The 27,474-nt window shown below is 42.4% G+C and overlaps 1 protein-coding gene across 1 annotated transcript; it reads left to right on the forward strand.

Annotated features, from left to right (window-relative positions):
* The first annotated feature begins 23,890 nt into the window (after positions 1-23,890).
* Positions 23,891-26,740, forward strand: LOC113024931 (zinc finger MYM-type protein 1-like). Its single transcript, XM_026172235.2, has 3 exons — positions 23,891-25,330; positions 25,755-25,869; positions 26,077-26,740. Exons 1-3 carry the CDS (start codon positions 24,114-24,116, stop codon positions 26,602-26,604), a joined length of 1,860 nt encoding a protein of 619 aa, XP_026028020.2. The 5' UTR covers positions 23,891-24,113; the 3' UTR covers positions 26,605-26,740.
* The last annotated feature ends 734 nt before the right edge of the window (positions 26,741-27,474 follow it).

Consider the following 27,474-nt stretch of genomic DNA (forward strand, 5'->3'; position numbering starts at 1 on the left):
ATGCTCCGGGACGAAGGAAAGACGGGTGGACTTCCTGGTGGAGCTTGCAAGGGAGTTAGCTCACTCTCATGTAGCTGCGAAGAAGGCAAGAAAAGAACAGTTGCCTTTGACACAACCCTCCACACCGAGCCCTGGAAAAAGAGCCATGTGTCAGGTCAAACACAATTGCAAGAACAATCATGCCACTGTGCGATGTGTTCACTGCAACAGATACACATGTGGTAAATGCAGACTACAGATACCATGGCAGTGCCAGGATTGTGAGTGATTGCTGAAAATGTTGAAATGTACTCACTCACTTTTTATAATTATTTGTAAAAATGTGTACAAATGGTTGATTTTTTGTACTGTTTTTATCAATAAATCTCAGCAACAAAGGACATACACCCATGTGTGTTGATTTCTCCCTAAGATGGCAAACTGAAACACTCCAAGTTGGTGACTTTTGGAGATTTGTTTCCCTGGATGATTAAGAATGCATCAAGATGAAACAAAAGGAAGCTCACCGCTTTTAGCAGCTCCCCCACCCCCTCATCCACACACCCCCACTCCCCTCCCTCCAGAATTCCCAGGTAACAACCCAATTTACATATGAATGACTAGCCAATTTAGCTTCCACTTGCCTGAAGCTAAAGCTTAGCTAAAAGCCTACCAGCCATTTGGCTGCTCTCCGGGTTTTAAAGGTAGAAAAGCCAAATGGCTGGGCTCTGGGCCTTCCTAGTGTTAAAACTAAATATGTTCCCTAAAACGGTGACAGAGCTACAGACCCATGACAGCCTTACACAGGTAGCCAGCAGCTATGACCAGCACTACCTGTGCAGTTAATAAAAGGACAGGTAATGTTTGTCACGCTGTTGCACAGCACGCTCATTTGTTTCAGTTTGTCAGTTGCAACAAGACAGCTTACCAACGTGTACGTAATAAGCTAATACTCCTGGGTGCTATACACTACAGTTTACGCTGTACACCTACTTACTGGTTTTGTCGCATCAGTCTGTGTCTCTGAGTTAACTTGTGTTTCTCCTACAGCTCCGGACCGGAAAAAATGCGCGTGCTCTTTGTGAGCTCGTTCCCGGCTCGTAACCAGCGCGTTCTGCCGTCAAGGGCGATCATTGGTTAAATGTGATCATGTGACTGATGCAAGCCAGATCCTTTTATTTAGCAAAACTGTGATTAATAGTTAAATATTATTGTTGAGGGGCACAGACAGGACTCCGCACGCACACACACATTAAAAACGTTGCCTCAACAAAAGGGCACCTTGGGCACCCATCAGGAAAGGGGCGGGTGCTCAAACCCCTCTAGCGCCCCCCCCCCCTCTGCACGTGCCTGCTTCCAGCTCCCATTTCTGCTCGATGACAACTCATACTTTTCCACTCTCCTTTTTCTCCCTCCTCGCGCTCACAGACACATAACGGCAGACCATTCTCCCTGCAGCACAGACTACACTGCCCATGAGGCTACATTCTTTAGGGCTATGTCTGTAACATTCTGCCTATAAGCTTAGCACAACAACAACAAAAAGGCGCTCTCTCACCCAGGAAACACAGTCACAAAGAGAGCCGTGTCACCCTTTAACCATGGCAACCGTAACACTGCCGCCTGGAACAACAGAACATAGCTGTCAAACAAAACCCAAACAATCCTGACCAGCGACAATATGAAACAGGAAAATATTAATCCATTTATTTCAACAAAGTAACTGTATTCTAAATACCACCTTTTTAAACGGTAACTGTAACGGAATACAGTTACTCATATCTTGTATTTTAAATACGTAACGGCGGTACATGTATTCCGTTACTCCCCAACACTGGAGGTGGACTTACTGACAATCAGCCTGTTTTACATGAGGTCACGGTGTACTAATAAAAGAATGAGTAAACCATCAGGAGGGCCTATGAGAATATGGCTTTTGATCCTTTGTACACCATCATAACATATGTGCATAAAATTTAAATAAGTCAGTCAGGAGTTCACAAAGGAATTGAACTGTAATGTGGTCAGTTACCTGAAGCTAACTGAGAGTGTCACTAAGCTAATATGCTCTCTCACAGAGCACTGAAAACACTATTTTAATTCAACATCCACCAAACTCATGTGACTTTGTCCTCGTTATGATAATCAAAGTTTCAGTCACAGGTTTGAAATTTTGACACAGTGGAGTAAGAGGTAAGAATGGACGGCAAGTGTTGGCAAGACAGTCAATGGAGTCATATTTAAATCTAGCTAAGCTCCTCACAGGTCATCCGTACAGGAGGAAACCAGCTGGGATGTACTGACAGAGATCCTGGAATGTCAACAAAGTTTAACAACCTATACTGTTAGCGACACAAACTGCGCTGGTCCTGGATTAAACTTTCCTCAACCCGAGGCAATCAATCGAAGTGACAGCCAATCAGAGTGAAGGACTTTTGTGGTCCTGCTGCCTTTAGCTTTACATTTCGCTACTTCTTATAGTATAAATAAAAAATCCATGACAAAGCACTGGTATCAGCCTGGAATACTGATGATAAACAGCTTTAACCCACTAACCATATATACTATAAAAATGATGATGTCACTCTTTCAGTACTAATCTCATTGGATGAAATAATGCAGGTCTTTTTGCTCTGAATGCAAACTTGAGGTCAAAATCTGTTTGTTCCAATCTGTATTTATTTGGAACGCTGGGAATTTATCCGTATGGATGGTGGTGGCAATGTTGCTGTTCCGACGCTGTGATGTGGTGCGGCGTTCTGTGTTCGGCTGCCGCAACAGTTGACATCAGCAGCTGGGCTCTAATCCAGCACCACACACACTTTTACTGCAGACACACAAAGACACACACTAACACCAACATACAGACTCACAAACTAACACACAGTGAGTGATGCAGTGTCAGTGTGGGGCTCACGCTGACTTGTGTATCCACAGATACAAACGTCACATCTCTCCTCGTTTCACCTTCCACGTCTGGAGCCGAGGATTCGTAAAGTAAAGAAGAAGAGACGGTGAGGCAGAGTGTACAGTTCTAACCTTCCACGCGCTGTGATGTTCACCAGCACAGCAAACACTGCACAGTACCAACGTAAGCTAGAAACGACTGCTGCCACTCAGCTCTATGAGCATGACAGCCTCAACATTAAAGGTCCTCTGTATTTGCCTTTCTGTCCGCATTTGCGTACTGTGTACTCCATGTACAGTCTTCACATGTACACGGATATTTCAGTAAATGTTGTTTTTTATAAGCTTTGGCTTTTCATCCACACAGAACATGTGATTTAGATCAGTGACACCGAGTGTTTGAAAAACTCTGTCCAGGTTGATCAAAACTCTGTCTCTGCCTTTACATAACAACAAGAAAACAGACATTTTTCCAAAAGTTTAAAGTCTAAAACCTTTATCTCCTTTTTTGACACCAGACTGTGTGCTGTTATTGTTTGCAAGCTTCTGATTGGACAACAGTTCTATATGGTTAAGGTTATACCTGTTGCTGTCAGTGGCGTGTCTAGAAAATTTTTGTTGGGGGGGGCAGGTAGGGGCACAGATTTGGAGAAGGGTGGCAGATGTAATTGGCAGATAATGTTTAAAAAAAATTCTACCAACCGTTAACCATAATTCAATAACCCTATAAACCTAATAACCGAATGCGCTTTTAACTCTTATTAGAATGAGATTTTAACCACTACGGTGCAAAGTTTTTAGATACTGCGTTGATAAAGTACAAGAGATACAATCAGTCAGTGTTTACTCAGCATTCAAGGACAGCAATATTTGCATGGTATTTTTACTGACATATAGTGCACATATGTTTTGGGAAAAAACATTTTTGAATATTAAAATATGAAGATTTGTAACAAACAATTGATAAATTAGCCAGTTCCAATGTAAAAACTTTATCTGCCTGTTAAAAAAAGAAGATAATCTTCTCACAAACTGGTGTTTGATTTTGAAACAGGAAAAAAGTGGGGAAACAACTGAAAAGACTAACATTTGAATGAAACCTGAAAGCAAGTAAATACTTTCTATGTTGCCTTATGGTAAACTTTGGTAATATTGATAAAGAACAACACTGGCTGATGATGAAATACAGTCAGCTGGCATGGTGACACTGACAGTATTAACCTGCAGGGCTGGACTGGGACGGAAAATCGGGCATTTTGACTACAGACCGACCCACCAGGTATTAAAACCATAAAGACTTTGAATGAAAACAAATGCTGTTGTGACAGTCCCATATGGAAAAGAAATAGTAAAAACTGACTTAACTCATGAAAGTGGCCACTTTCTCATCACTTTCATATATTGTTTTAGTAAGTATCCAAAACATACAAGTTTCATTATATAATTTTTCAAGGGATCTTATATCTGTTTTTACTCTTGTATGCTTTTCATACAAGTTTCACACAAGACAGGTACAAACTTTATAAGATTTATATATATCTTTTCCATATGTACACTGTCTTGTTGGTATATGTATGATTTCTATACATTTTACGTCAGATAAACACTTTGGTTGTAAGATTTAGATAATTATTTAATAAAAGCGAGATATTTTAAATGAGAATAAGAAAGAAAAGTATTTCTTTGTGCCCCACCTTTCCCTGTTAATGCCCTACCTGCCCCCTTGGCAAAAATTTCCTAGACCCGCCCCTGCACAGTTACCAGCCGTCAGCTACATAAAAAAGGATCCTGGTGTTATTTGTCTCTCAGAAACAGTTCCTAACTTCCCTTCAACTCATTCATGTCACCTAAAAGGTAAACCTGTTTCTCCATCACCTGTTCAGCTCTGATGATTCAGTAAGGACATCTCCGGGTTTCATCTTCATGTGTCCCTCTCACCACATATCCAAACCGACATCATGACCAGCAGCTTTACAGCTGTGGCTCCAGCAAACATCAGCTGATACTAGAAATTAATATTAAATAAATTCTAACAACAGCTGATCAAGCTTAAACGTGCTGCTGCTGTTTAGCGCGACATCTGCTGGTTTCCTCTTTCTGGCGCAAAGTGGGCGATAAATAAACAAGAGAGAAAAGCCGATGATTGAAGTAGCAAAAGGAGAGGCAGGGGTAGAGAATGAGAGAAGAGGCAGCAGTGCAGCGTAACGACAGAATAACTCCAGCTTTGTGTCTTTTTCCATTCTAACTAAAGTCCGGGACAAACTGTGTCTCTTCTCAGCTCAATACGAAACGCATAATATTTTCTCTGAATGAGGGACCATTCCATTTTTTAAGGAGCCGTTGGCAACTCTACTAACTAACCTTATGAATAAAATAAAGTTCACTATCAGTAACTTCATAGCACCCACCTGTATAAAAACTCCGTCAAGCTGGCTAGAACGCAGTATGAGTTATTGCAACTGAGGGTAAAAAGTCAGCACAACGAAAATAAACTACACCTAAACTTGGTTTATATCTGACCCAGATGGACTGCAGGTCATAACTTCTTACCTGAAGTTCAGTTCACCTGACACTCGGACTGGTGGCTGCCTCGGGTCTCTCCTCCTGCCTCCCCTTCCCTCATCCACCTGCTGGCCTCTGTGGACAGCAGTCTAAGAAGACCTTCATGGAACAGGTTTTCATGGCGAGCGGCCACATCCAAGCCTTACATCGCCAAAGCATCCGATGGAGTATAGCACACCACCACAGGACTCTCTGATGTGACAAATCACGTCTCCATCCGGCACTCTGATAGATAAGTCTGGGTTTGGCGGTTGCCAGGACAACTATACTTGTCTGACTGCACTGAGCCAAGTGTAAAGTTTGGTGGAGGAGGGATTATGATGTGGGGTGTTTTTCAGGAGTTCGTTCCGGTGAAAGGAACCCTTCATGCTTCAGCATACCGAGACATTTTAGACATTTTCATGTTCCCAACTTCGTGGGAACAGTTTGGGGATGGTTCCATCCTGTTCCCACATGGCTGCACACCAATACACAAAGAAGCTCCATAAAGACCTGAATGACTCAGTTTGATGCAGAAGAACTTGACACAGAGTGTACTATCCATGGCTGAATGACGGTCTCTTAAACTGATGATTCACAGAAACTTTATTAGAGATGTGGTTCATTGAGACTATTGATGAAAACACCAGCAGAGCTAGGAACAAAAAAACAAATCGCAAAAATATTACTTCCTTAAAATTAAAATATTAAGGTGACAAACATTTCTCCTGCACACACATAAACTATAACATGCACATCAAATGTACGCTTTTTATCATGTATCTATGCAGAATATGTTTCATATCTCAACCCTACATAATAAATCAGGTGAGGCTGCAAAGTATTCACTGGAAAACTAAAACACCGTTATGACACTACTAAAGTTCACCCCATTCACTATATTACCTCACTAGCTTACAACGACACATAAACTCTGTTAAACAGCATTTTGATCGCACATAACTTATTACAGTAAAGGAAACATTAACAAACCTGTGCCACTGTCATCCAGGTACCACAGGAAACTACATTTCTCTCTGCTTAAGGCATACCTTTTACCGTATAGTAAAACCCACATTACTAACTAGCCTTTTTCCTATTTTGCACTAGTTTCCTTTTTCAAAACAAAAGCATGCTATAGCTGCAATGGGGAGCTGATAATATGTTAATGAAATAAGAATGGATGTTGCTCAAGTGTGTGTGAAGGCAGACCAGCGAACCCTTTTGAACATATAATGTATGAATGTTTGTAAAATCACACCTGCAGTCACAATTAAAACTGTTTAAAAACAGCAGTTCAACCACCAGGAGAGCACAGTGCTGCTACCAGCTGCTCCCCAGGTGAGTCTGTTTCCCACATACCTGTGTCACCTGCAGGCAGAGTGAGAGGAGGATGGGCTACAGGTGTGCTTTATAACCGAGCACACTGAGTGACGGAGACACAAAATAATGTGGACTCACCTTTAGTACATGCGTTGTTGTGTGAAGTAATTTGTGTTGTTTCACCTTTTTGTGTTTTTCCCAAATTGATGTTTCCCACACTTGATTGGATTGATACACACACACACACACACACACACCACACACACACACAGGCCTCTCAAGCATCTTGGTATAGCTATAAGCTGAACTTCAGGAGGGGAGCCAAGTGTGGTTGTAGGCTGATGGGTAGAACACCTGTTAATAAGGATCTGTCTTACAATGAGAGAGGCTGAGGCTTCAATTCCTGCCTCTAACACAAACTCAGGTGTTCAGTGGGCTTCATGGCTTCCTCATAGGTGTTTTAGCTTTACTGTAGGATGATCTAAACATGATGACATATAACAGAGAGCAGCTCTGTGGCTCAGGTGGGAACACACCTGTCCAGGGTGTCTGAGACTCAAACCTCCATCCTGTGATGGAAAAACTACACATTCAGTTCTTTTTATTGCTGATCACCTCAGAAAGCAGGATCTGTCTGGTCCGGTCTATAAACTGAGCAGCAGGCACTCAGGGGGCTGTACAGATAGATTACCAGCTCAGTCTTCCAGTGTTAGAGGTTCAGAGTTGGAACCTCATAGTGGACACAACATAGTTGTTAATGTTTTGCCCAACTTGAAGGGCCTGTAACCTCAGTGAAATATTCACGCCTTCATCAAGTTTATTATTGTATTACCCTGAAAATATACTGATCCAAAGTATCCTTTACACATTTAAACAAATGAAGTAATATTATTCAGTGGCCAGTGTTGGGGAGTAACGGAATACATGTACCGGCGTTACGTATTTAAAATACAAAATATTAGTAACTGTATTCCATTACAGTTACCGTTTAAAAAGGTAATATTCAGAATACAGTTACTTTGTTGAAATAAATGGATTACACTCCGGGATTTTCCTGTTTCATATGTTAAGCTGTCCCCTTTCTATTTGTGGTAATTCCACTTGTCATGGTTCGGATTTTGAGGAAGAGACTACGACTGGGATATAGTTTGGGTCAGCACAGATCATTTTATTAAAACACACATTACAGTGTGGGAAGAGCCGGACTTCTTCTTCGTTTGCACAAAGACAGAAAGCTTTATAGTCATTATGACGTCACACAGTTAGACCTTACTGGCAATGATAACAGTTCCTCGCACTCAAAAAGTTCTCCTTATATGGACATCAACTGCTACTTTAGAGAAAAACAAGTGTGTAATACATTGTGCATTTTGTGATAGTGTAGCTCTCAGAGAGACTGTCCTAAGACGACCTTTCTGTTCTTATTAAGTGTGTATGTGAACGTGCGTGTTTTACATAACTCTGTATGTGCATGTTTGTGTAAGCCTGCAAGTGACTGCAGGAGGCCCAACTGGACCCTCTAGCTCGAGAGGTGCTTTCGCCACATGATAGAGTATTACATCTAGAATGGGTTTTATCCTACGTGCTCTGAAATAAACAATAAATGATACATGATAAACTGAAGATAAGTAATACAGACTAATGAAGTAATGATGAAATAATGACAGTGCCTGTAAATGATAACCAAGTAACAGTAAAATAACAGGTTTTCCTCGACACACTCCAGTGGAAACCCAAACAAAACACACATTAAGAGGCTCTAATGCCTGTTTCTCAATCTCACGCCCATGTCACCCCTACTTGCGGCTCGCATTATGACGTGAAGAAATATTGTTTAAAATTATTATTCAAAAAATTATTTAATATGAAGGCAATAGGCAGAGTGTTACAGGCATATAGCCCTATACCCGTTATGTGCACACACAAAAAAGGAGAGTTGAAAAGTACAAGTTGGAAATATAATGATAGCCACTGCAACCAGAAGGAGTGCCTGACGAGCCCAGTTGTAAGTAAGCTATTAAGACTCGACTGTACACCGTGTTCGTGTTTTCCTCCGAAAACAATAAGTTCCATTGGAGCAGTCTTTCAACGCCTCTCTCTGTCTCTCGCTAGCAAAGTTGACACAGAAAACAAAGTAAAGCTAGTTTTCGGCTACGAGCTGGACACAGAACCCGACGTATTAGCCAGAGGTCCCTTTACTACGGTTCGGAGCCGCAGACCTGTTTTATATACGCGCCGAATAGTTTTCTATACGATATCGCTGCAAAAAGTGCAGCCTTACCTAATGTCCACCTACTATTACTCATTTATATTAAGATTTAAAAATCTAGTTGGTATTGGTATGGCGAGTAACCTTCTGTAATAGTAATAAATCACACAGCAATAGGACATTCATGTAGTTGTAAAAGCATGATAATATATTAAGTAATCCAAAGTATTCAGAATACGTTACTCTCATTGAGTAACGTAAATGAATACGTTACAAAATACATTTTGAGGCATGTAATCTGTAATCTGTAGTGGAATACATTTAAAAGTAACCTTCCCAACACTGTCAGTGGCAGACTCTCGGGTCTGAGGTTCTTCACGTTTTGAATGTTTTCTGGTTTTTCTAATGTGAGCCTGGGGCATCGTGACAGGCGGCTTGAGCCAGCTATAGTTGCTGTCTTTATCTAAATCAAAAGCATCCAAATATGTAACTTGCACATGGAAGTCTGTTATAATCAGTGACACCTAGGAAGGGACTAGGTGACAACCAAGAATAGTTTGGTTACTACTAGAGAGACAGCTGACAGTACGGAAAGACAGCACCCAGGGCAGGATGGGCTAGCACCCCAGCTACAGAACAGTCCTCAGAAAGATACCCCCAGGAGGTCCCGAGGGGGGACGGGGGATGAGATCGCCACTTGGACAGACCAAGCGGTATGTACCCAGGCTAACGACATGACTATGAGATGTTTCTGCTGCAAGTTATGTAAGAACGTACATGGCCTTAAAGTCCATCAGGCCAGAATGAAATGCAGTGAGAAAGAGAAGGTGGTGCAGCCTGGCCAGGAGTCACCCCACAGAGCTCGTTCCTCCACGCACTGCAATCCCCAGATCCAAGCAGAATAGTTCAGCAACGACAACGGATCAAGTGTGTTGTGTTTTTATGTAACACTGGAGATGATGGCTCATTTTTAGGCACACTTTAATGTTAGTTAAACTGTTTACATCGCACACTTCCACTTCTTCTCTCTCCTCCTCATTTACCTGTTACACAGCGGCACCTCTGGCCTGAAGAAGTAATAGCACCATAGAAGCACATAACATTCAGATTCAGTCTATATAAGCTTGTAAACACAACAAAGTTGGCCCCAGCCAGTAAGGGAGTCGAATGGTTACAGTTTGACAGAGACATGATAAACTTGATCCAAACTACAGCAAAAGGAGATTTTGACTGCCGAGAGATTTGGCCTTGTCATGAAAGGTAACACCAAGCCCAACTAGACTATGAACCAAAGAGCCGCTAAAATCCACCAGCTGAGACAAGAGCTCCGCACTCTCAAGAAAAAATACAAAGTTCTACTGAGGAGGACAGACAAGCCCTAGCTGAACTTCGTGACATTCTAAGGAATAGACTGGCAACTGGAGACAGGTCAAGAAAGTGTACTGCATTCATTGTTAACCCCTTTGGTTGTAGAAAACAACTGCTTGGCAATCAACGTAGTGGCGGCTCGACTGCTCAGCAGAGTAAGTTCACGCTTTCCTGCATGACTTATTAAGCAATCCATCGAGAGAACAGGAGCTCAAATCCAACAGAGCGCTCATTAACCCAGCTTCCCCAACATCAGTGTTTGATCTGCCAAACATTCTGAAGGAGGCTTAGAAGGTGGTTAAGGCAGCTCACTCAGCCTCTGCTCCAGGCCCCGGTGGTGTGCCATACATTATATACAAACGCTGTCCTCAGCTCCGGCGTCACCTCTGGAAAATCTTGAAGGTGATATGGCGAAGGGGGAGGATTGTTGATCAGTGGAGGTATGCAGATGGAGTGTGGATCCCTAAAGAGGAAAACTCAAGGCACATTAGTCAGTTTCGGTCCATCTCACCACTGAGTGGAATGAAAGGTGTTTTTTAGCATCATTTCCTGGAGGCTCACTGAGTTTCTCTTCACATGTTTTGGATGTTTTCTGGTTTTTCTAATGTGACCTTGGGATGATCTGACAATGAATATGGTGGCCAATTCAGCTGAGGTGGAATGCAGTGGTCCTCTAACCAGGTCTGACGTGTTGCAGCCCCCCAGAAGAGCCCTTATGGATGTTACAACAACATCAGTCCCAGGAGGAAGGTGGATATTGCAAGGTCTCTAAAAACTTGTCACCTGGGCAAGGATGGGTTTCAAACCTTCCAAATTGAGATCTGTGGTGTTAAAAAGAGGGACAGTGGAGGACAATTCAGTTTTTCCTTGGCTGGAACGATCTAGAGATGGCACGATACCACTTTTTTATGTCCGATACCGATTCCGATATCATAAATTTGGATATCTGCCGATACCGATATGAATCCGATATAGTGTTTTTTAATTAACAAAACTGTTTTTTTAAATATCTTGCTGCATTTTGTATAAGTTCATACTCAAGTTTAAAACAACAACTACACTAAAGCTATTCTGTTATACCTGTATGCAAAAAAAAATATTTCATAGTTCAGCAATACTGATCAATCTAATAAACTTAAACCTGCACCATCCTCCCTATTCTGGTATTTTAAAGAGTACTTAGCGTAAATATTAAGCAACCTAACTAATAGGGTTCCAACTCCCAGCAACAACAAAAATAAATAAATAAAAAATAGGGAACCACCCCTCACGCTCCACCTCATGATGCTTAATCGACGTAATCAACCTTAATTTGATGCAGTGTGAAAAAAAATGCACAGAAATCAATTATTTTTCAAGAAATATTAAATAGATTCAACATCTTTCTTCAACAAAATTGCAGACTGCACAGATGGTACCTTCCCAAAGGAAAAAGTACTATAGCTTACTAGGGTATATATATTAGACTTAATAGTCACTATATACAGTAATTGACTTCTATTCATTTTACATCAAATTAAAACTTTGGGTGTAAGATTCGGATAATTATTTATTAAAAGCTAGACATTTTAAATGAGAATAAGAAAGAAAAGTATGTCTTTGTGCCCCCTTTTCCCTGTTAATGCCCTATCGGCCCCCCTGGCTAAACTTTGCTAGATCCGCCCCTGCACAGTTACCAGCCGTCAGCTACGTAGAAAAAGATCCTCGAGTAGAAAGTAATATTAAATAAATTCTAACAACAGCTTATCAAGCTTAAACGTGCTGCTGTTGTTCAGCCACTGGTTTCCTCTTTCTGGTGCAAAGTGAGCCAAAAACAAACCAGAGAGACGGACTCGCGACAGAAAAGCCGATCAAATCAAATCACTTTTATTGTCACATCACATGTGCAGGTACATTGGTACAGCACATGTGAGTGAAATTCTTGTGTGCGAGCTTCACAAGCAACAGAGTTGTGCAAAATACAATAACGTAAACAATACCATACCAGGTGGTGATGCATCCAGTGAGGATGCTCTCAATGGCACAGTGATAGAAGGTCCTGAGGATGCGGGGGCTCATGCCGAATCTTTTCAGTCTCCTGAGAAAGAAGAGGCGCTGCTGCGCCTTCTTCACTGTTTTGTTTGTGTGTACTGACCACGTAAGATCCTCAGCCAGATGTACGCCAAGGAACCGGAAGCTGCTCACTCTCTCCACAGCAGCGCCGCTGATGGTGATGGGGGTGTGTACTTCTCTGCACCTCCGGAAGTCCACTATCAACTCCTTTGTCTTTGCGACGTTGAGGGTGAGATGGTTGTCTTGACACCAGTGGGTCAGGGCGCTGACCTCCTCCCTGTAAGCCGTCTCATCACCGTTGGTGATAAGACCCACCACTGTAGTGTCATCCGCAAACTTCACAATGATGTTGGAGTTGTTAGTGGCTGTGCAGTCGTAGGTGTAGAGTGAGTACAGGAGAGGGCTCAGTACACACCCCTGTGGAGCACCAGTGTTCAGTGTGACGGGGGATGAGGTGATGCTGCCCAGTCTGACCACTTGGCGTCTGTCAGACAGGAAGCTAAGGATCCAGCTGCAGAGGGAGCTGCTCAGTCCTAGATCCTGCAGTTTCCTATCTAGCTTCGAGGGAACGATGGTATTGAATGCTGAGCTGTAATCTACAAACAGCATTCTCACATACGTGTCTCTCTTCTCCAGGTGTGACAGGGCAGTGTGTAGTGTCAGGGCTATGGCATCATCAGTGGACCTGTTGTGGCGGTATGCGAACTGTAGAGGGTCCAGTGAGTCGGGTAGTGCAGAGCAGATGATCATTAAGCAGTTTCATGATTGAAGTAGCAGCAAGAAGAGGCAAGGCAAGGCAAATTTATTTGTATAGCACAATTCAACAACAAGGTGATTCAAAGTGCTTTACAGAGACATTAGAAACAAAAACAAATAAAAAGCATGATTTAAAATTGATTAAAACAAGCAAACAAACAAACTAACTAAACACACACATTTCACACCTGTTCGCGCGATCTGAACCCTTATCGTAAGGGGAGCTACCAGTCCTTCTGTGGACGAGCTACTTTCTATTTTAAATTCCCTGAATTTAAAATACTCTCTAGACCAAGTCTAGACCCAGCTGGGGAGCTACCCAGAGCTCTAAACCCACTTAACAAACAAACAAACAAACAAAACAGTATATAAAATCAAAACAGATAAAATCAGAACAATAGATAAAATCAGTAGTTAATGTAAGTTTTGAAATTTAAGCTTAACAAACAAACAAAACAGTATATAAAATCAAAACAGATAAAATCAGAAATAGATAAGATCAGTAGTTAGTGTAAGTTTTGAAATTTAAGCTTAAAAGTGTGGATTTGGTGCTTTATTCAAATGCAGCTGAGAACAGGTGAGTCTTCAACCTGGATTTAAATAAACTGAGTGTTTCAGCTGATCTGAGGCTTTCTGGGAGTTTGTTCCAGATATAAGGAGCATAAAAGCTGAATGCAGCTTCTCCGTGTCTGGTTCTGACTCTGGGAACTGATAAAAGACCGGATCCAGATGACCTGAGGGATCTGGAAGGTTCATACTGGGTCAGGAGGTCACTGATGTATTTTGGTCCTAAACCATTCAGAGCTTTATAGACCAGCATCAGAACTTTAAAGTCTGTCCTCTGATGGACAGGCAGCCAGTGTAAAGACCTCAGAGCTGGACTGATGTGGTCCACTTTTTTGGTCTTAGTGAGGACTCGAGCAGCAGAGTTCTGAATGAGCTGTAGTTGTCTGACTGATTTTTTAGGTAGAACTGTAAAGATGCTGTTACAGTAATCAAGCCTGCTAAAGATGAATGCATGGACTAGTTTTTCCAGGTCCTGTTGAGACATCAGATCTTTTATCCTTGAAATATTCTTGAGGTGATAGTAAGCTGATTTTGTTATTGTCTTAATGTGTTTTTCTAAGTTTAGGTCTGCATCCATCACTACACCCAAATTTCTCACCTGGTTTGTGGTTTTTAGATGTATTGATTGAAGTTCTTTGGTGACCTGTAATCGTTTTTCTTTGGCGCCAAAGACTATTACTTCAGTTTTGTTTTTGTTTAGTTGGAGAAAATTGTGGCACAACCAGTCATTAATTTCCTCAATGCATTTACCAAGAGCCTGTACAGGGCCTCGGTCTCCTGGCAGTCGCTTGTTAAGCTTAAGGCAGGAATGCTTTACAAACATTCAGAGATGAACTTACACACTTGCTTTACTTCTCTCGGGGATAACTTTGTCGGAGATGAAATGCCGGGTTGCTAGCGAAGCTCCACATGCTATCCAGACCACCGACAGGTCCCGCATGCCACAACCGCTCTATCACGTGATGCACACTGCTCCGACGTGCTAACGTTCTGAGGTGAGTTACGGCGTGTTGCAAGTTTTGTGAGGTGCTTTCGTGATATTTAATGGATCAGATTACATTTTTTATTTTTCTCCGATATCCGATCCAGTAATTTAGGTCAGTATCAGACCGATACCGATACGTAATATCGGATCGGTCCATCTCTAGAACGATCATCCCTTCCATCAGTGAGCAACCAGTGAAGAGTTTGGGGAAGCTTTTTTAAGCATCTCTGAAAGACTCCACCGCCTTCCACAAGTCCACCAAAGAGCTGGATAACTGGCCCCCTAAGGTTGACAAGTCAGGCCTGCCAGGTAGATTCAAGACCTGGATTTACCTGCACTCCATCCTACCGCATGTCCCGTGGCCTCTACTTGTTTTCTCAGTTCCAGTCTCAGCTATGAAGTCCCTCGAGAGGAGAATTACTAGCTTTCTGCGCAAATGGTTGGCCTTCCCCCGCTGCCTCAGCAGTGCAGCCCTTTATGGAACCAGTAACACCTTACAGCTCCCATTTAGTAGTCTCTCAGAAGAATTTAAGATGGCACACACTAGAGAAGTCCTTCAGTATAGTGAGTCAAGGGACCAGAAAGTGGTATTGAGGTGAGAACAGAGAGGAAGTGGAGAGCGGAGAGAGAAGTGGAGGTGGTAGAGTCACACCTCAGGCAGGAGCAGCTGGTGGGGACGTTGGCCACTGGGAGAGCTGGCTTGGGTCTTTGGGAGAAGTCTTTGGGAAAAGACCCAAGCCTTTTCCCAAAAACCCAAGTGGGGAAGGCCCAAGGGAAGGAGAGACACCAGCTAATTCAGGAAGAGGTCCGAGCAGGCATGAAGGAAGAGCAAACGAGTAAGACTGTGGGGCTCAGGCAAAAGGAGGTATGGACAAAGTGGGAGAATATCTTACAGCGGAAAGTTACGTGGACAAAAATCATCAAGGCAGATTTCCATCGTTTCCATTTCCTTGTTCAGGTTGTATATGATGCCTTGGTAAGGTGTGGGGCAAGAGCTGGAAAGGAGGTCCTGTCAGCAGTGAAGATTACGGTCAGGTCTCCTCTATACACCTCGGACTAGCAGCTGTAAGCTGACCTAGGGAAGCAGTTGAAATTCCCTCAGCACATCGCTGAAACATCACTTCAGCCAGACATAATTATTGTCTTGGAGGCAGCAAAACAGCTTATTGTCCTCTAACTCACCGTGTCCTGGGAAGAGCATATGAAAGAAGCAAATGAAAGGAAACATGCCAAGTACAAGGAGTTAGTAGAGAAGTGCTGAGGAGGGGGCTGGAAGACGTACAGGGCTCTAGAGTGCGACCAATTTGGTCGCAAATGCGACCAAATTTTTCAGTGGTGCGACTTAAAAATTTTTTTTGGTTGCACCTGTGCGACCAACTGTTTGGGTAGCAAAAAAAAAAAAAAATCTGCAACCTTCCCTGTGGTCAACAACAGACACACATTATGCCCCTATCGTGGACTAGACCAATCAGAGATCATAAGGGGAGGGACCTCTCTGATTGGCCGTGGTCCAGTTGAAAGTGCAGGTGGAAGTGGGAGGTGAGTAGCTTGAATAAAGCGATATCAATTCATTAAATCCTGAATCGACTTTTAAATATAACCGTGTTTTGCCAGAAACGTCAGATTAAAGCTCACAAAACCATTTCAACAACAACCAAACAGCAAATGAGAGCAGGTACACGGATTGCACACAAAGACGTAAACACAGAACGGACCGACGCATCAGAATCAACTTTGTCTTTCTTGGCTTTCTCACCTGACGGCCCGTAGACGGACACGCTGTCGGAGCTTAGCGATCCTGATGCGTCCGGTCCGCGCTGTGTTTACGTCTTTTTGCGCTGATTCTGAGCTGCAGGTTTTGTCTCTCCAACCAAAATTCACCGAGCCAGCAGCAAAAGAAGCAGCAAACTGCGCTTCACATTTGATCAATGTTGTCATGAATTTTGCTGCTTTGCTTCCACGACTATTAAAATCACACTTCATGCACAGCTAGCTCTCTCTCTATCTCTCTCTGTACTTCAAGAACAGTTTCCTGTCTCCAGTCTCTGTTTTCTGTATTATTCATTCCCTTATTACCCACCAGTCTACCGTTGTTTACAGCGCTGTGGCTGCTGTCTTTTTCTTTTCTTTTTTTCACTTAAACGACCTCGGACAAGAAAGCCTATTTTTTCTGTTATTCAATACTGAAGAAATTTAAACTTTATATGCAGAACATTGTAGAATATTTTTAAGGTTATCTGCTATAAAAAGCCAGACCAGGAAAGTCTCCTTCATGTTTTTCTGTGTTTTATTCTCAGTTACTTTCACGCAAAGGCATCTGCTGTGATTTTCACAATTCTGATGAAGTCAGTACTGATAAATGATCAGAATTATAATATTTCTGACTGTCTGAGGCTAACTTGAATCGAATCGGGACTTTGAAAACCAGAATCGAATGGATTATAGAAATCAGTGATGATACCCAGCCCTAGTGAGCAGCCTAGGCACGACAGAAGTGGATGTAGCTGTAATAGGAAAAGAACCATTGCTCACTTTTCTGTTATGTTAAGGCCTGATCCTTCTGAAATTCATAGCCAGTGCTCTGACACGGTGTCATTAATCTTTGAATGCTGAAGAAGCACAGTGTATCCAGAAAAACACATTATATTATATAAATTATTATAAAATTTGTGTGCGCCTAACTTTTGTGCCGGTACGCCTAACTTTTTAAAGTTAGGCGTACCGGTACGCCCATGGCAAAAAGCTAGTCTAGAGCCCTGACGTACTATGAGCCAATAGAGGTGGGCTGCAGAGGCTTTGCAGGACGCAAACCAAACCAACTGAGCCTAACAGGAGTGGCTAGGAAGAGGGCCATCTGGTCTGTATGTGAAGCCACAGAGAAGGCCACAAGGTGGCTGTGGATAAAGAGGGCTGATCCATGGGCAGCTGGTGCTTGGGTCTGATCAACCTTAGCTGGGTCGCCTGGACGATGTTGAAAGATCAGAAACACCCATTGACCCCAGGTTAGATCATTGATGATGCGTCCCAGCGCATCCAAAGATGTATCTTGCACACACACAAACAAAATGGAAGAACATGTGCACAGCGTTCACTTTATTCAGGTCTTTCAGTCAGAGAAGTCTGTCTGTGTAGTGCTGACATTATTATAATACATAATATTTACCCTCAGCGACAAAGAAGCACGTGCACACTGTGAAAATGTTTCTACATACTGCTTGTGCTTCATCCTGCTGCTGTTTTCAGGTGATTTTATTAATGTTGCACATTTAAAAACATCAGGATTTGACCCAAAACGCTTCCCAGTCATAAAGTATACAAATACTGAAAAAAACACATGCATACAAGGTCCCTCAACGGGATTAATGCGTTATTGAGCTGTGTCAGACTTTTCTCTTTGTACCTGCTGAATCACCATGGTAACCAATGCTAAACAAGGAGAGGAGTGTCCAATCAGAAGGCTTCTTCATAGATTCACTGAGGATGGAGAGGTTCAGCCAGCATTTTAATGTGTCAGTTCAATCTGTCACAGTCTGACTGTGGCAGACTGTATGGAGTGACGAGGAACATGCAAATCAACAGGTGACCTGACGTCGAGTGACTGTAAACACACAGACTAAATGCATACAGGAGGTGTTCAGGGTAAGTGGAAACACATGGGGAAACAGCTGACACAAATGAACATAACAATGTCACAGGGGAAGAGTAAAACTAAACACATTGACCATAGAACACAAGACCTCTTCAAAATAAAACAGGAAACATAATGAGACGCAGACATGACAATATGAACTTGACAACATAAGACACACAGACATGAAACGCATGAAGGGCGAGGGAGACTTAAACATAGAGGAGAAGACACGGGAAATCTAAGAAACAATGAACTATAGCAACAACCTAGGCATGGCAGGAAAGAACTTAGATAACCTGAAGAACTTAAATATAAGCCATAAACATCAAAATATATTAACATTCAAAACGCTGGGCCAAATGGCCCAGGATCGTCACACGATCAGTTCAGAGTGTCCTCAGGTTTGTGCCCAGGAGCAGCACTTGAAAGGGCACGAGGTCACCTGACCTTTACGTCCAGAATTATCACTGCTGATGAGCGGTGGATGTGTGGCTGTGACCAGCAGTGACCGGACGAGCCCGTCAGCTCAGGAGTACAGCCATCGCTTCCAAATGAAACTACTCAGTGCGGTGAACAGGGGTAAAATCCTTCCACATGAAAGAAAATGGCCCTTAAATGCTCATTGTGTTCACAAAAGAGGCAGAGCGCTCCTGAGCAGCATCTGTATGAGACAAGCTGAGCACTCTCCATCAACAGTAACATGAAAACAAAAATACCAAAAACATTTCATAAATCTGGTATCAAAGCAGTGACGCAAACACAGCTTCCTTTTTATCCTCTGAGTCATTACATGAACCAACATTGAGTTCAAATAAGAAAAACACAGACTATGCTTCACCGAATGCAGACCTGCCAAACACGAGCGCTAACGTCAGGTTTCTGATTTCATGGGGTTTCTCTCGTGTTTACCTCCTCCTCAATCAATCAATCTTTATTTATAAAGCACTTTTCATACAAAAAATGTAGCACAAAGTGCTTTACATAGTTAAAAGCAGCCCACCCCACCCTCCAACTCACTCCCCACACTCTCATTAACATAAATGATGTGAATGCACACATATCCCCCCCCCCCCCCCCCCCACACACACACACACACGCGCGCACTTAAAGAGTAAAAATTGGGCTGGGTTCACATGAGCTAAGTGAGGAAACACTATAACAGGGAGCCGTCTGCACCGGGAGCTGGTCACAGACCGCAGCCTCCAGGCTGGGCACACAGCAGGAGGGAGGCAAAGAAGCCCCCCAGCCAGGCTGAGAGGACCCCCAGAGACCCAGCAGCCACGGTCGATCACAGCCCCGGTGCAGAGAGCGCCCTCCGAGGAAACACTGGAGATATGACACAATAGGCTATATACAGGGTAAAATGATAAAATAAATAAGAACGGGATACAATATAAATATAAATATAAATAGAGTAAGAAGATTAAAAAAATGGATAAGACTAAAATCAATAAATATTAGGTAAAGCCTAAATTAATAATAAAATAACAGGATAGAATAAATAAGCATAAAAAATAAATAAACGTTAGGTGAAAGCTAAATTAAAAAGGTGGGTCTTGAGCCTGTTCTTAAAAACATGTATGTTCTCTGCGGCCCTGAGCTCCTCCGGCAGGCTGTTCCACAGACGAGGACCATACCACTGAAAAGCTGCCTCTCCGTGAGTATGTGTCCTGACTTTAGGGACAATCAAAAGGCCAGTACCAGAGGACCTCAGGGTCCGCGAGGGTTTGTATGGTAAAAGCAGATCTGAGAGATAAGAAGGCCCAAGACCATTAAGACATTTAAAAACCAATAAAAGAACTTTAAAATCGATCCTGAAACACACGGGGAGCCAGTGCAGCGATTCTAAAACCGGTGTAATGTGGGCCCGCCCTCTGGTCTTCGTCAGCACACGAGCTGCCGAGTTTTGCAAAAGTTGTAAAGTTGAAATATTCTTCTTAGGAAGACCAGAGAGCAGGGCATTACAGTAATCAATGCGACTGGTAATAAAAGCATGCATCAGCATCTCCGTGTTGGCCCGAGAGAGAATAGGGCGGACTCTGGCTATATTTTTTAGATGATAAAATCCAATTTTGGTTACATGTTTAACATGTGGGATAAAACCAAGCTCAGAGTCAAAAGTAACACCCAGGTTTTTCACTTGTAGCGAAGGACATAGTGAAAATGCCTCTAATTTAGACAAGAGTTTCTCTCTCTGAGCCTCAGGACCGACGATTAAAACTTCAGTTTTGTCCTGGTTAAGCTGTAAAAAGTTTTCTGCCATCCAAGATCTTATATCCAAGATACAGTTAAAAAGGGCATCCATTGGTCTGGTGTCATCAGGAGACACGGAGATGTACAGCTGCGTGTCATCAGCGTAACTGTGGAAGTTCACTCCATGCCTCCTGATGACACTGCCGAGAGGCAACATATACAAATTAAAAAGTACAGGGCCTAGAACCGACCCTTGAGGCACACCACATGTCATTTTATGGATCTTAGAGGAGCATGTATCCATACTCACCATAAAAGTTCTGTCAGAGAGATAGGAAGTGAACCAGTTGTGTACAGCACCAGAGAGGCCCACCATGTGTTTCAGTCTGTTTAAAAGAATAGCGTGGTCTACTGTATCAAAGGCTGCGCTTAGATCCAGTAGCACCAGGACTGAGAGCTTTTGGGCGTCCCAGTTACATCTAAGATCATTTAAAACCTTTAGGAGAGCAGTCTCTGTGCTGTGGTTCACCCTAAATCCAGACTGGAATATCTCCAGGATCTGTCTATCATTTAGAAAATCAGTAATCTGAGTAAAAACAAGTTTTTCTAAGACTTTATTTAAAAATGGTAAGTTGGATACAGGTCTGTAGTTATTAAAATCATTGCAATCCAAATTGCTCTTCTTCAGAAGGGGCCTCACCACCGCCGTTTTAAAGGCAGCAGGGAAGACACCCAACTGAAGAGAGCAATTCATCATGTATAAAAGCTCAGCCTCAAAAAATCCATAAAGTGTTTTAAAGAGTGAAGAAGGGATTGGATCTAAAAGACATGTGGTGGGTCTCACTGTGGAGAAAACTTTCTGAAGGTTCTCAGCATTAACCAGGACAAAGCTGTCCAGTGTCTCCTCAGGTACAATCGAGCCCTCAGATGTGTTTACAATCATATCGCAATTAGATCAAATGTGTGATGTGTGACTCTGTGTCACCATTCATTCAACTCTTCCTCCAACATCACGCTCAGTTCCCTGTTTGTGATGTTTTGATCCAGAGACGGCCGTCTTTAATTAAGAGATGTGACGAAAAATTCCTGCCGATCAGCAGCTGGAGCTCTGATTGGCCAGCTGCTGCAGCAGAAAGAATAAGGATATAAATCAGCTGAGTAGCAGTAGCAAATTTCATTTCTCATCTTTCATCTTTTAAAGAAAATGAATTCTGAAATTCAAAAATTTAAACCCACATTTAACTAATGATGTTATGAAGCTGTGTTTGGACACACAGGAACATAAAGATCACAGCGCCCCCTCTGCTCAGTTCTGATAACACACTTTCACAACTACAAGTAAAAGTCCGGAATGCGGCAGGTAAATAATCAAACTAACAGTGCATATTATGTTAGTCCGATCTGCCTTATTACAAAACCTGCCATTATTGTGCATTTAGGTGACCATGATGAGAGAGACAGACAGAGTCTGGCTCAGATGCTATCAGTTCTCACTGCAGTCTACCGGTAGCATCTCCTTTTAGTCCAGGATAGACGAATGTCACCGAGCAGTGACTCAGTTTGTGGTAAAAGGCTTGCAGCCATTTGCCACAGCAGATGCCCTGATTTTTGGTAAGTGAATGTGTTTAATTGTAGGCAGGGACATTACTGGATATTCTTGTGTAATTGCTACAGAATAATTTATGTTATACTCTGTTATTGCTACAGAAGAATGTTTATTTTATTATTTTACATTTACAATTTTTTTTTCCTGGGGACCCTGTGACACCCCATTGAAGAGCCATAGGCTGTGGATCTCTTAAGATCTCACTGTTGGGTTTGTAAGGCCATGTTACTCCTAAATTTCTATCTTGTTCAAAGAGAAACTATAACACAAAGTTCTAAGCTAATCTACCTTAGTGTTCTCCTTTTTTAAAAAGAATCGATAAGAGAATCGAATCGTTAAACAGAATCGAAAATGGAATCGGAATCGTGAAAATCTTATCAATACCCATCCCTAGTGGTGACCTGACAAAATGTCTCTCCTGCTTTGTACGCAGCGCTCTTCAACACACATGACACTGTCGCTGTGTCAGTGCCGCCCCTTCCTTGGATGGCTCTGATAGTTCCCTCCCCCTGCAGACTGAGAACGCCCACAGACCTACAGAACTGGAGATTTTCTGATCCAGTCGTGTGTTACATTCAGTTCAATTTTATTTATACAGCACCAAATTACAACAGCAGTCGTCTGAAGTTGCTTTATACTGTAAGGTAAAGACCCTACAATAATACAGAGAAAACAAAAACAACCATATGACCAGTTATGATCAAACGTTAGACCCAGTAATTTGAGTTTATTATGTTTTGGTTTACTTTTGCATCATGGATTATTCTTTATCTTTCTCTGGTACTTTGTGTTTCAGTTATCTTGGTGTTTTGGATTGTTTTCTCATTCTCTTGTTGTGATGATGATGATGTTTATTATTAGAGTTTCATGTTTCTGTTTATCCATGTTTTAGGAATTGTGGTTTCATGTATTGTTTGAGTTTCATGTATTATTTTCTGTCCGCCCCTCTGTGTCGAGTCCGTGTCTTTGAGTAGTGATTCATGTTTCCTGTTTTATTGTGAAAGTCTTTGTCTTATGTTAGTGTGTGCAGCTTTGTTCCCCCTGTCTCGTTAGCCCTGATCTCTCCCAGCTGTGTCTCCCTCCTGTTGCCCACTCCCTCATTACTACCCTGTGTCTATAAGCCCTGTGTTTTCCCATGCTCGGTGTCGCGTCGTACCATCAGATCATGCCCGTGTGTTTTTGTGTCAGTTTATGTTCAGTACCATTGCTCAGTTTCATCTTTTGTTTTATGCCAGCAATAAAGCTGAGGTTTGAGTTACAGTTCAGTGTCTGAGTCCTGCATTTGGATTCTCCTCTCCGCCTGCCCGCACACAGAGCCCTGACAGCTTTGGCGACAGTGGGAAGGAAAAACTCTCTTTTAACAGGAAGAAACCTCCAGCAGAACCAGGAACAGAACTACAAGTTTTCAAAGTCACTGAAATCCTCATGCTCGCTCATTTTCCTGATTCTCACATCACCTCTGTGGACATGTTCACCTGCTCCCTGATAGATCCCGCCCCAAGTAACAGGTGCCATGATGTAGAGGTAATCAGTACTATTCACATCACCTGTCAGTGCTAACCCCCCGTGTCCATCTAGTGCGTGATTGGTTCTTGCTCCCAAACAGACAATTCAAGCAGCTGGTAGGTGTGGTTCATGCATGGCCGGTCCCCTCTCTGTGACATCATACAGAGCAGGGAAATAAAACTGTGATAAAGGCAGTGGCGGCTGGCCCATAGGGGGCGCTCGGGCTCCGCCCCCCCAAATGTGGAGGAGTAAAAATATATATTTTTAAAAAATTCATCAATGATAGTTTTACTATGTGTGTGCCCATATACAGCCAGGCGTATTTTAACATTTTCACCAGCTGACTCATTAAAGTTCAACCAACAAACGGTGTTTTTCTTCTTCTGGGGCGCTCGTCAAAGCGCCCTTGATATGCAGCGAAATAGCCTATCATTAAATGGTTGCCAGGGGAAAATAATAAATATTTGACCTATCAGCGTCGCTGAATTAAATGGTTTGGGGGCGCTTAAAATTGCGCCCCTGCAGAAAACGTGAAAGCTCACGAGTTCATATGGACAACAGTGTAAAGCTAGCTGTGCTAGGGAAAACTAGCATAGCGGCGCAGCTAGATGATGGACATCGGATTGCTTTAAGAAGGCACAACGAAGAGGTAGATAAAAACCGTCATATTTTATCTAAAATCATCGATTGTATTAAGTTTTGTGGTGCTTTTGAGCTAGCAATGCGGGGACATGATGAAAGTGATTCCTCAGACAATCCAGGGATTTTTAGAGGTTTAGTCGACTTGATGGCATCAATTGATCACGACTTGAGGCAACACCTTGAAAATGCTACTGTATTTAAAGGCACCTCGAAAACAGTCCAGAACGAGATCCTGGATTGCATGTTGGCAGTTCTGAGAGAAAGGATCGTGGAAGAAGTAAAGGCAGCGAAGTTTTTAGCCATTCAAGCTGATGAAACCACTGACATTTCTACACACTGTCAGTTAGTCATGGTGCTAAGATACATTGACCAACGAAACCGTATTCAAGAGCGTTTTTTTGAATTCATCAAGCTACCCAATGCTTGTGCAGATGCAATAGCCAGTGCCTTATCGGAGAGGCTGCGCTTCATCCTCCCCCAGGGACAAGAGAGAAAGTTGATCGCCCAGGCCTACGATGGGGCCGCTGTAATGAGGGGTACCACTGGAGGAGTGCAGCGTAAGATACAGGACATTTATGCTAACGCTCACTACGTACATTGTTATGCCCATCAGTTAAACCTGGTAATGCAACAAGCAACCTCCCACATCCCTCAAATCAGTCACTTTTTTCCCGACATAGCAGGATTCGCTTCTTTTTTTACTAAATCGAGCAAGAGGACTGCAGTGCTTGACGAGGTGGTGGCGCACCGACTTCCAAGTGCATCGGCAACCCGTTGGAACTTCAACAGTCGTGCTGTGAATACAGTGTATGAACATAAAGACGATCTGGTGAGGTGTTTTCAGACCATCCGTAACAGTGAAGGATTTGATGCCCCTACAAAGAGAGATGCCGGTGGTTTCGTGAGAATGCTGGAAGACGAAGCTTTCTGTTTTTTCCTGGCCTTGTTTCACAAGATAATGCCACATGTAGACATGCTGTATAACCACCTACAGAAGAGAAACATCGATTCTGTCACCATCGCAGGGATCACCCAGACATTCATCAGCCGCATGCAGGCTATCAGGTAGGCATAAAAGCATAAATATGTAACCTAGAATAAATGTTAATTATCTATGCATAGATTCTATCAAATTCTCTGCATATATTCTGTGTTCTGTGACTTAAATGTTTAATGGAATTCAGATAATTTTGATTTATATCAGCCTTTGAAGTAATTTTATGAAAAATATTTGATTAAGTATATTTGATGAAGTATATTCCCAGTAATGATTTGATGTAGCCTATACCATAGGCTATTTCCTGAAATTATGGCCAGGGCCTTTATTTACTTGCACTGGTTTTCCCCCAGCCATTAAACCAGGTCCGGTTATTAATTAAATCCGGTAATTCCCGGTAATTAGAACACAACCTTTGTTTGGTTTGTGTTTGGTTAATATATCCCTATTCAGTTTTCAGAAGCCATTAATGAAACTTATGTATTGGATCAGGGAGGCACTTCCTAATCTGGTTGTGGATGAGGAGTACAGGGGACCTGTTCAAGACCCACCCACAAAGAGACGGAGAACATTGGGGGAAGACAGGCAACACCATTTGGCACTGGAGGTAAGCACTAGCTGCTTGGTCTGATTTAAATCGGATCATCAGATAAAATCTAATGACGATGCTGTCAGATGTCATTTGATATAGTGGTCATGACTGTTTTGTTTTGTTATGGACAGATTTTTTTTTTCAGAATAATGATTAACATGAGACATGTGCCAAAGTCTTACCACTGAATCTAACTCTTACCAATTATATATTATTGGATAGGTGTGCGACACCATTATGAGCCATGCCAAGGAGAGGTTTTCTTTCACCAAGCACCTTGTCAGCGCCACTCTGTTGCAAGGAGACTTGTTCCAACAACACAGCAAAAATTTTCCAGATGCAGCACTACAAACCACAGTGGAAGCCTATCCCTCATTGGACAAAGCCAGACTTAAAACAGAACTGTCCCTGATCTACGACAACGAGGAGTTTCAGAGTTGTAGTGGTGCGCTGGCGCTCTATCAGGTTCTGATGGAAAACAACCTTCAAGACACATTCACCGAAACTGTAAGTCTTCTTAACATCCTCATCACCACACCAATGACAACATCAGAATCGGAGAGGTGTTTCTCTACTTTAAAGAGGATAAAAACTTTCCTGAGAAACAATATGGCTCAGGATCGGCTCAACGCTCTGGCTATGCTGTCCATAGAGAAAAAACTCACACAAGAACTTCCTGATTTCAACACCAGGTTCATCGAGAAATTTGCCACTCAGAAAGACAGACGAGCAAAGTTCTTGTACAAATAAGAACCCTTAACCATATTTACTCTCTTTCTCCATCCCTCTCTCTTTCTCTCTTTAGCCCACCCCCCCAATCAGTTTACAGTTGTTGTTTTCAATAGTTATTTTTCATTCATTCAAAAAAAAAAAAAAATCTGTTCATGTTCATTTTTACAAATCTATACAAATGGCCAGAATATGGTTGTTCATTTTAAATTTAAATTAAAATTGTGTTGTTTGATGTACTCATTAAATGGGTCATTTTAGTCGATATCATAAAAATTGCCCCCCCTGAGATTTTTTTCAGGAGCCGCCACTGGATAAAGGGTTACTGTACACACACTGAGCTCATTATTAGAAACTACAGACATGTTTAACATGAATGTCCCTGTGGCTCTGACTGTTTGACTGATGGGCTAAAGAAGCAGAAGGAGCAGAGCAGGCTGCAGACCGAGTGTCAGATATCAGCCGTCATGTTCCTGGTTTCTCCTGATAAGTGGCCCTTGTTATATTTTTATACACACATTTGCAAAAACCCAGAAACCCTTTTTTTCTGAAAGTGAAAATACTGCTGTGATGGCATCATTAGCGTTTCAAATATATTAGTTCCCCATCTCACAGCCCACGTACTGTCATCCACAGTGTTTCCCGTAGGCTGGAGTGACACTGAGCACACATACAATAAATGTCAGTACTCAGACTGCCACATCAAAGCCTGAGAGTTACTTTCTGTCTCTTTTCATCCTTGTTTTATTAGATCTCACACAGTTTCTGCGTTTGTGCAGGGGTGGACAAAATGAGGATGTACCCAGCACACAAGGTTTAAGATAAAACTTTTAGGAAGCTCTGAGTCATTTCAAGCACAACAGAACAAAGTCAAACATGAGGAAGGAGCTG

This window comes from Astatotilapia calliptera, chromosome 7 (genome assembly GCF_964374335.1).
Source record: "Astatotilapia calliptera chromosome 7, fAstCal68.1, whole genome shotgun sequence".
NCBI lineage: Eukaryota > Metazoa > Chordata > Actinopteri > Cichliformes > Cichlidae > Astatotilapia > Astatotilapia calliptera.

What these genes read in the sequence shown, in the direction of transcription:
- LOC113024931 (XM_026172235.2), top strand. Translation starts at nt 24,114, where the DNA reads ATGGTTTGGGGGCGCTTAAAATTGCGCCCCTGCAGAAAACGTGAAAGC. An exon ending in AGCCGCATGCAGGCTATCAG is followed by an intron (nt 25,331 to 25,754) that starts GTAGGCATAAAA and finishes GTATTGGATCAG; the next exon opens with GGAGGCACTTCCTAATCTGG. An exon ending in AACACCATTTGGCACTGGAG is followed by an intron (nt 25,870 to 26,076) that starts GTAAGCACTAGC and finishes ATTATTGGATAG; the next exon opens with GTGTGCGACACCATTATGAG.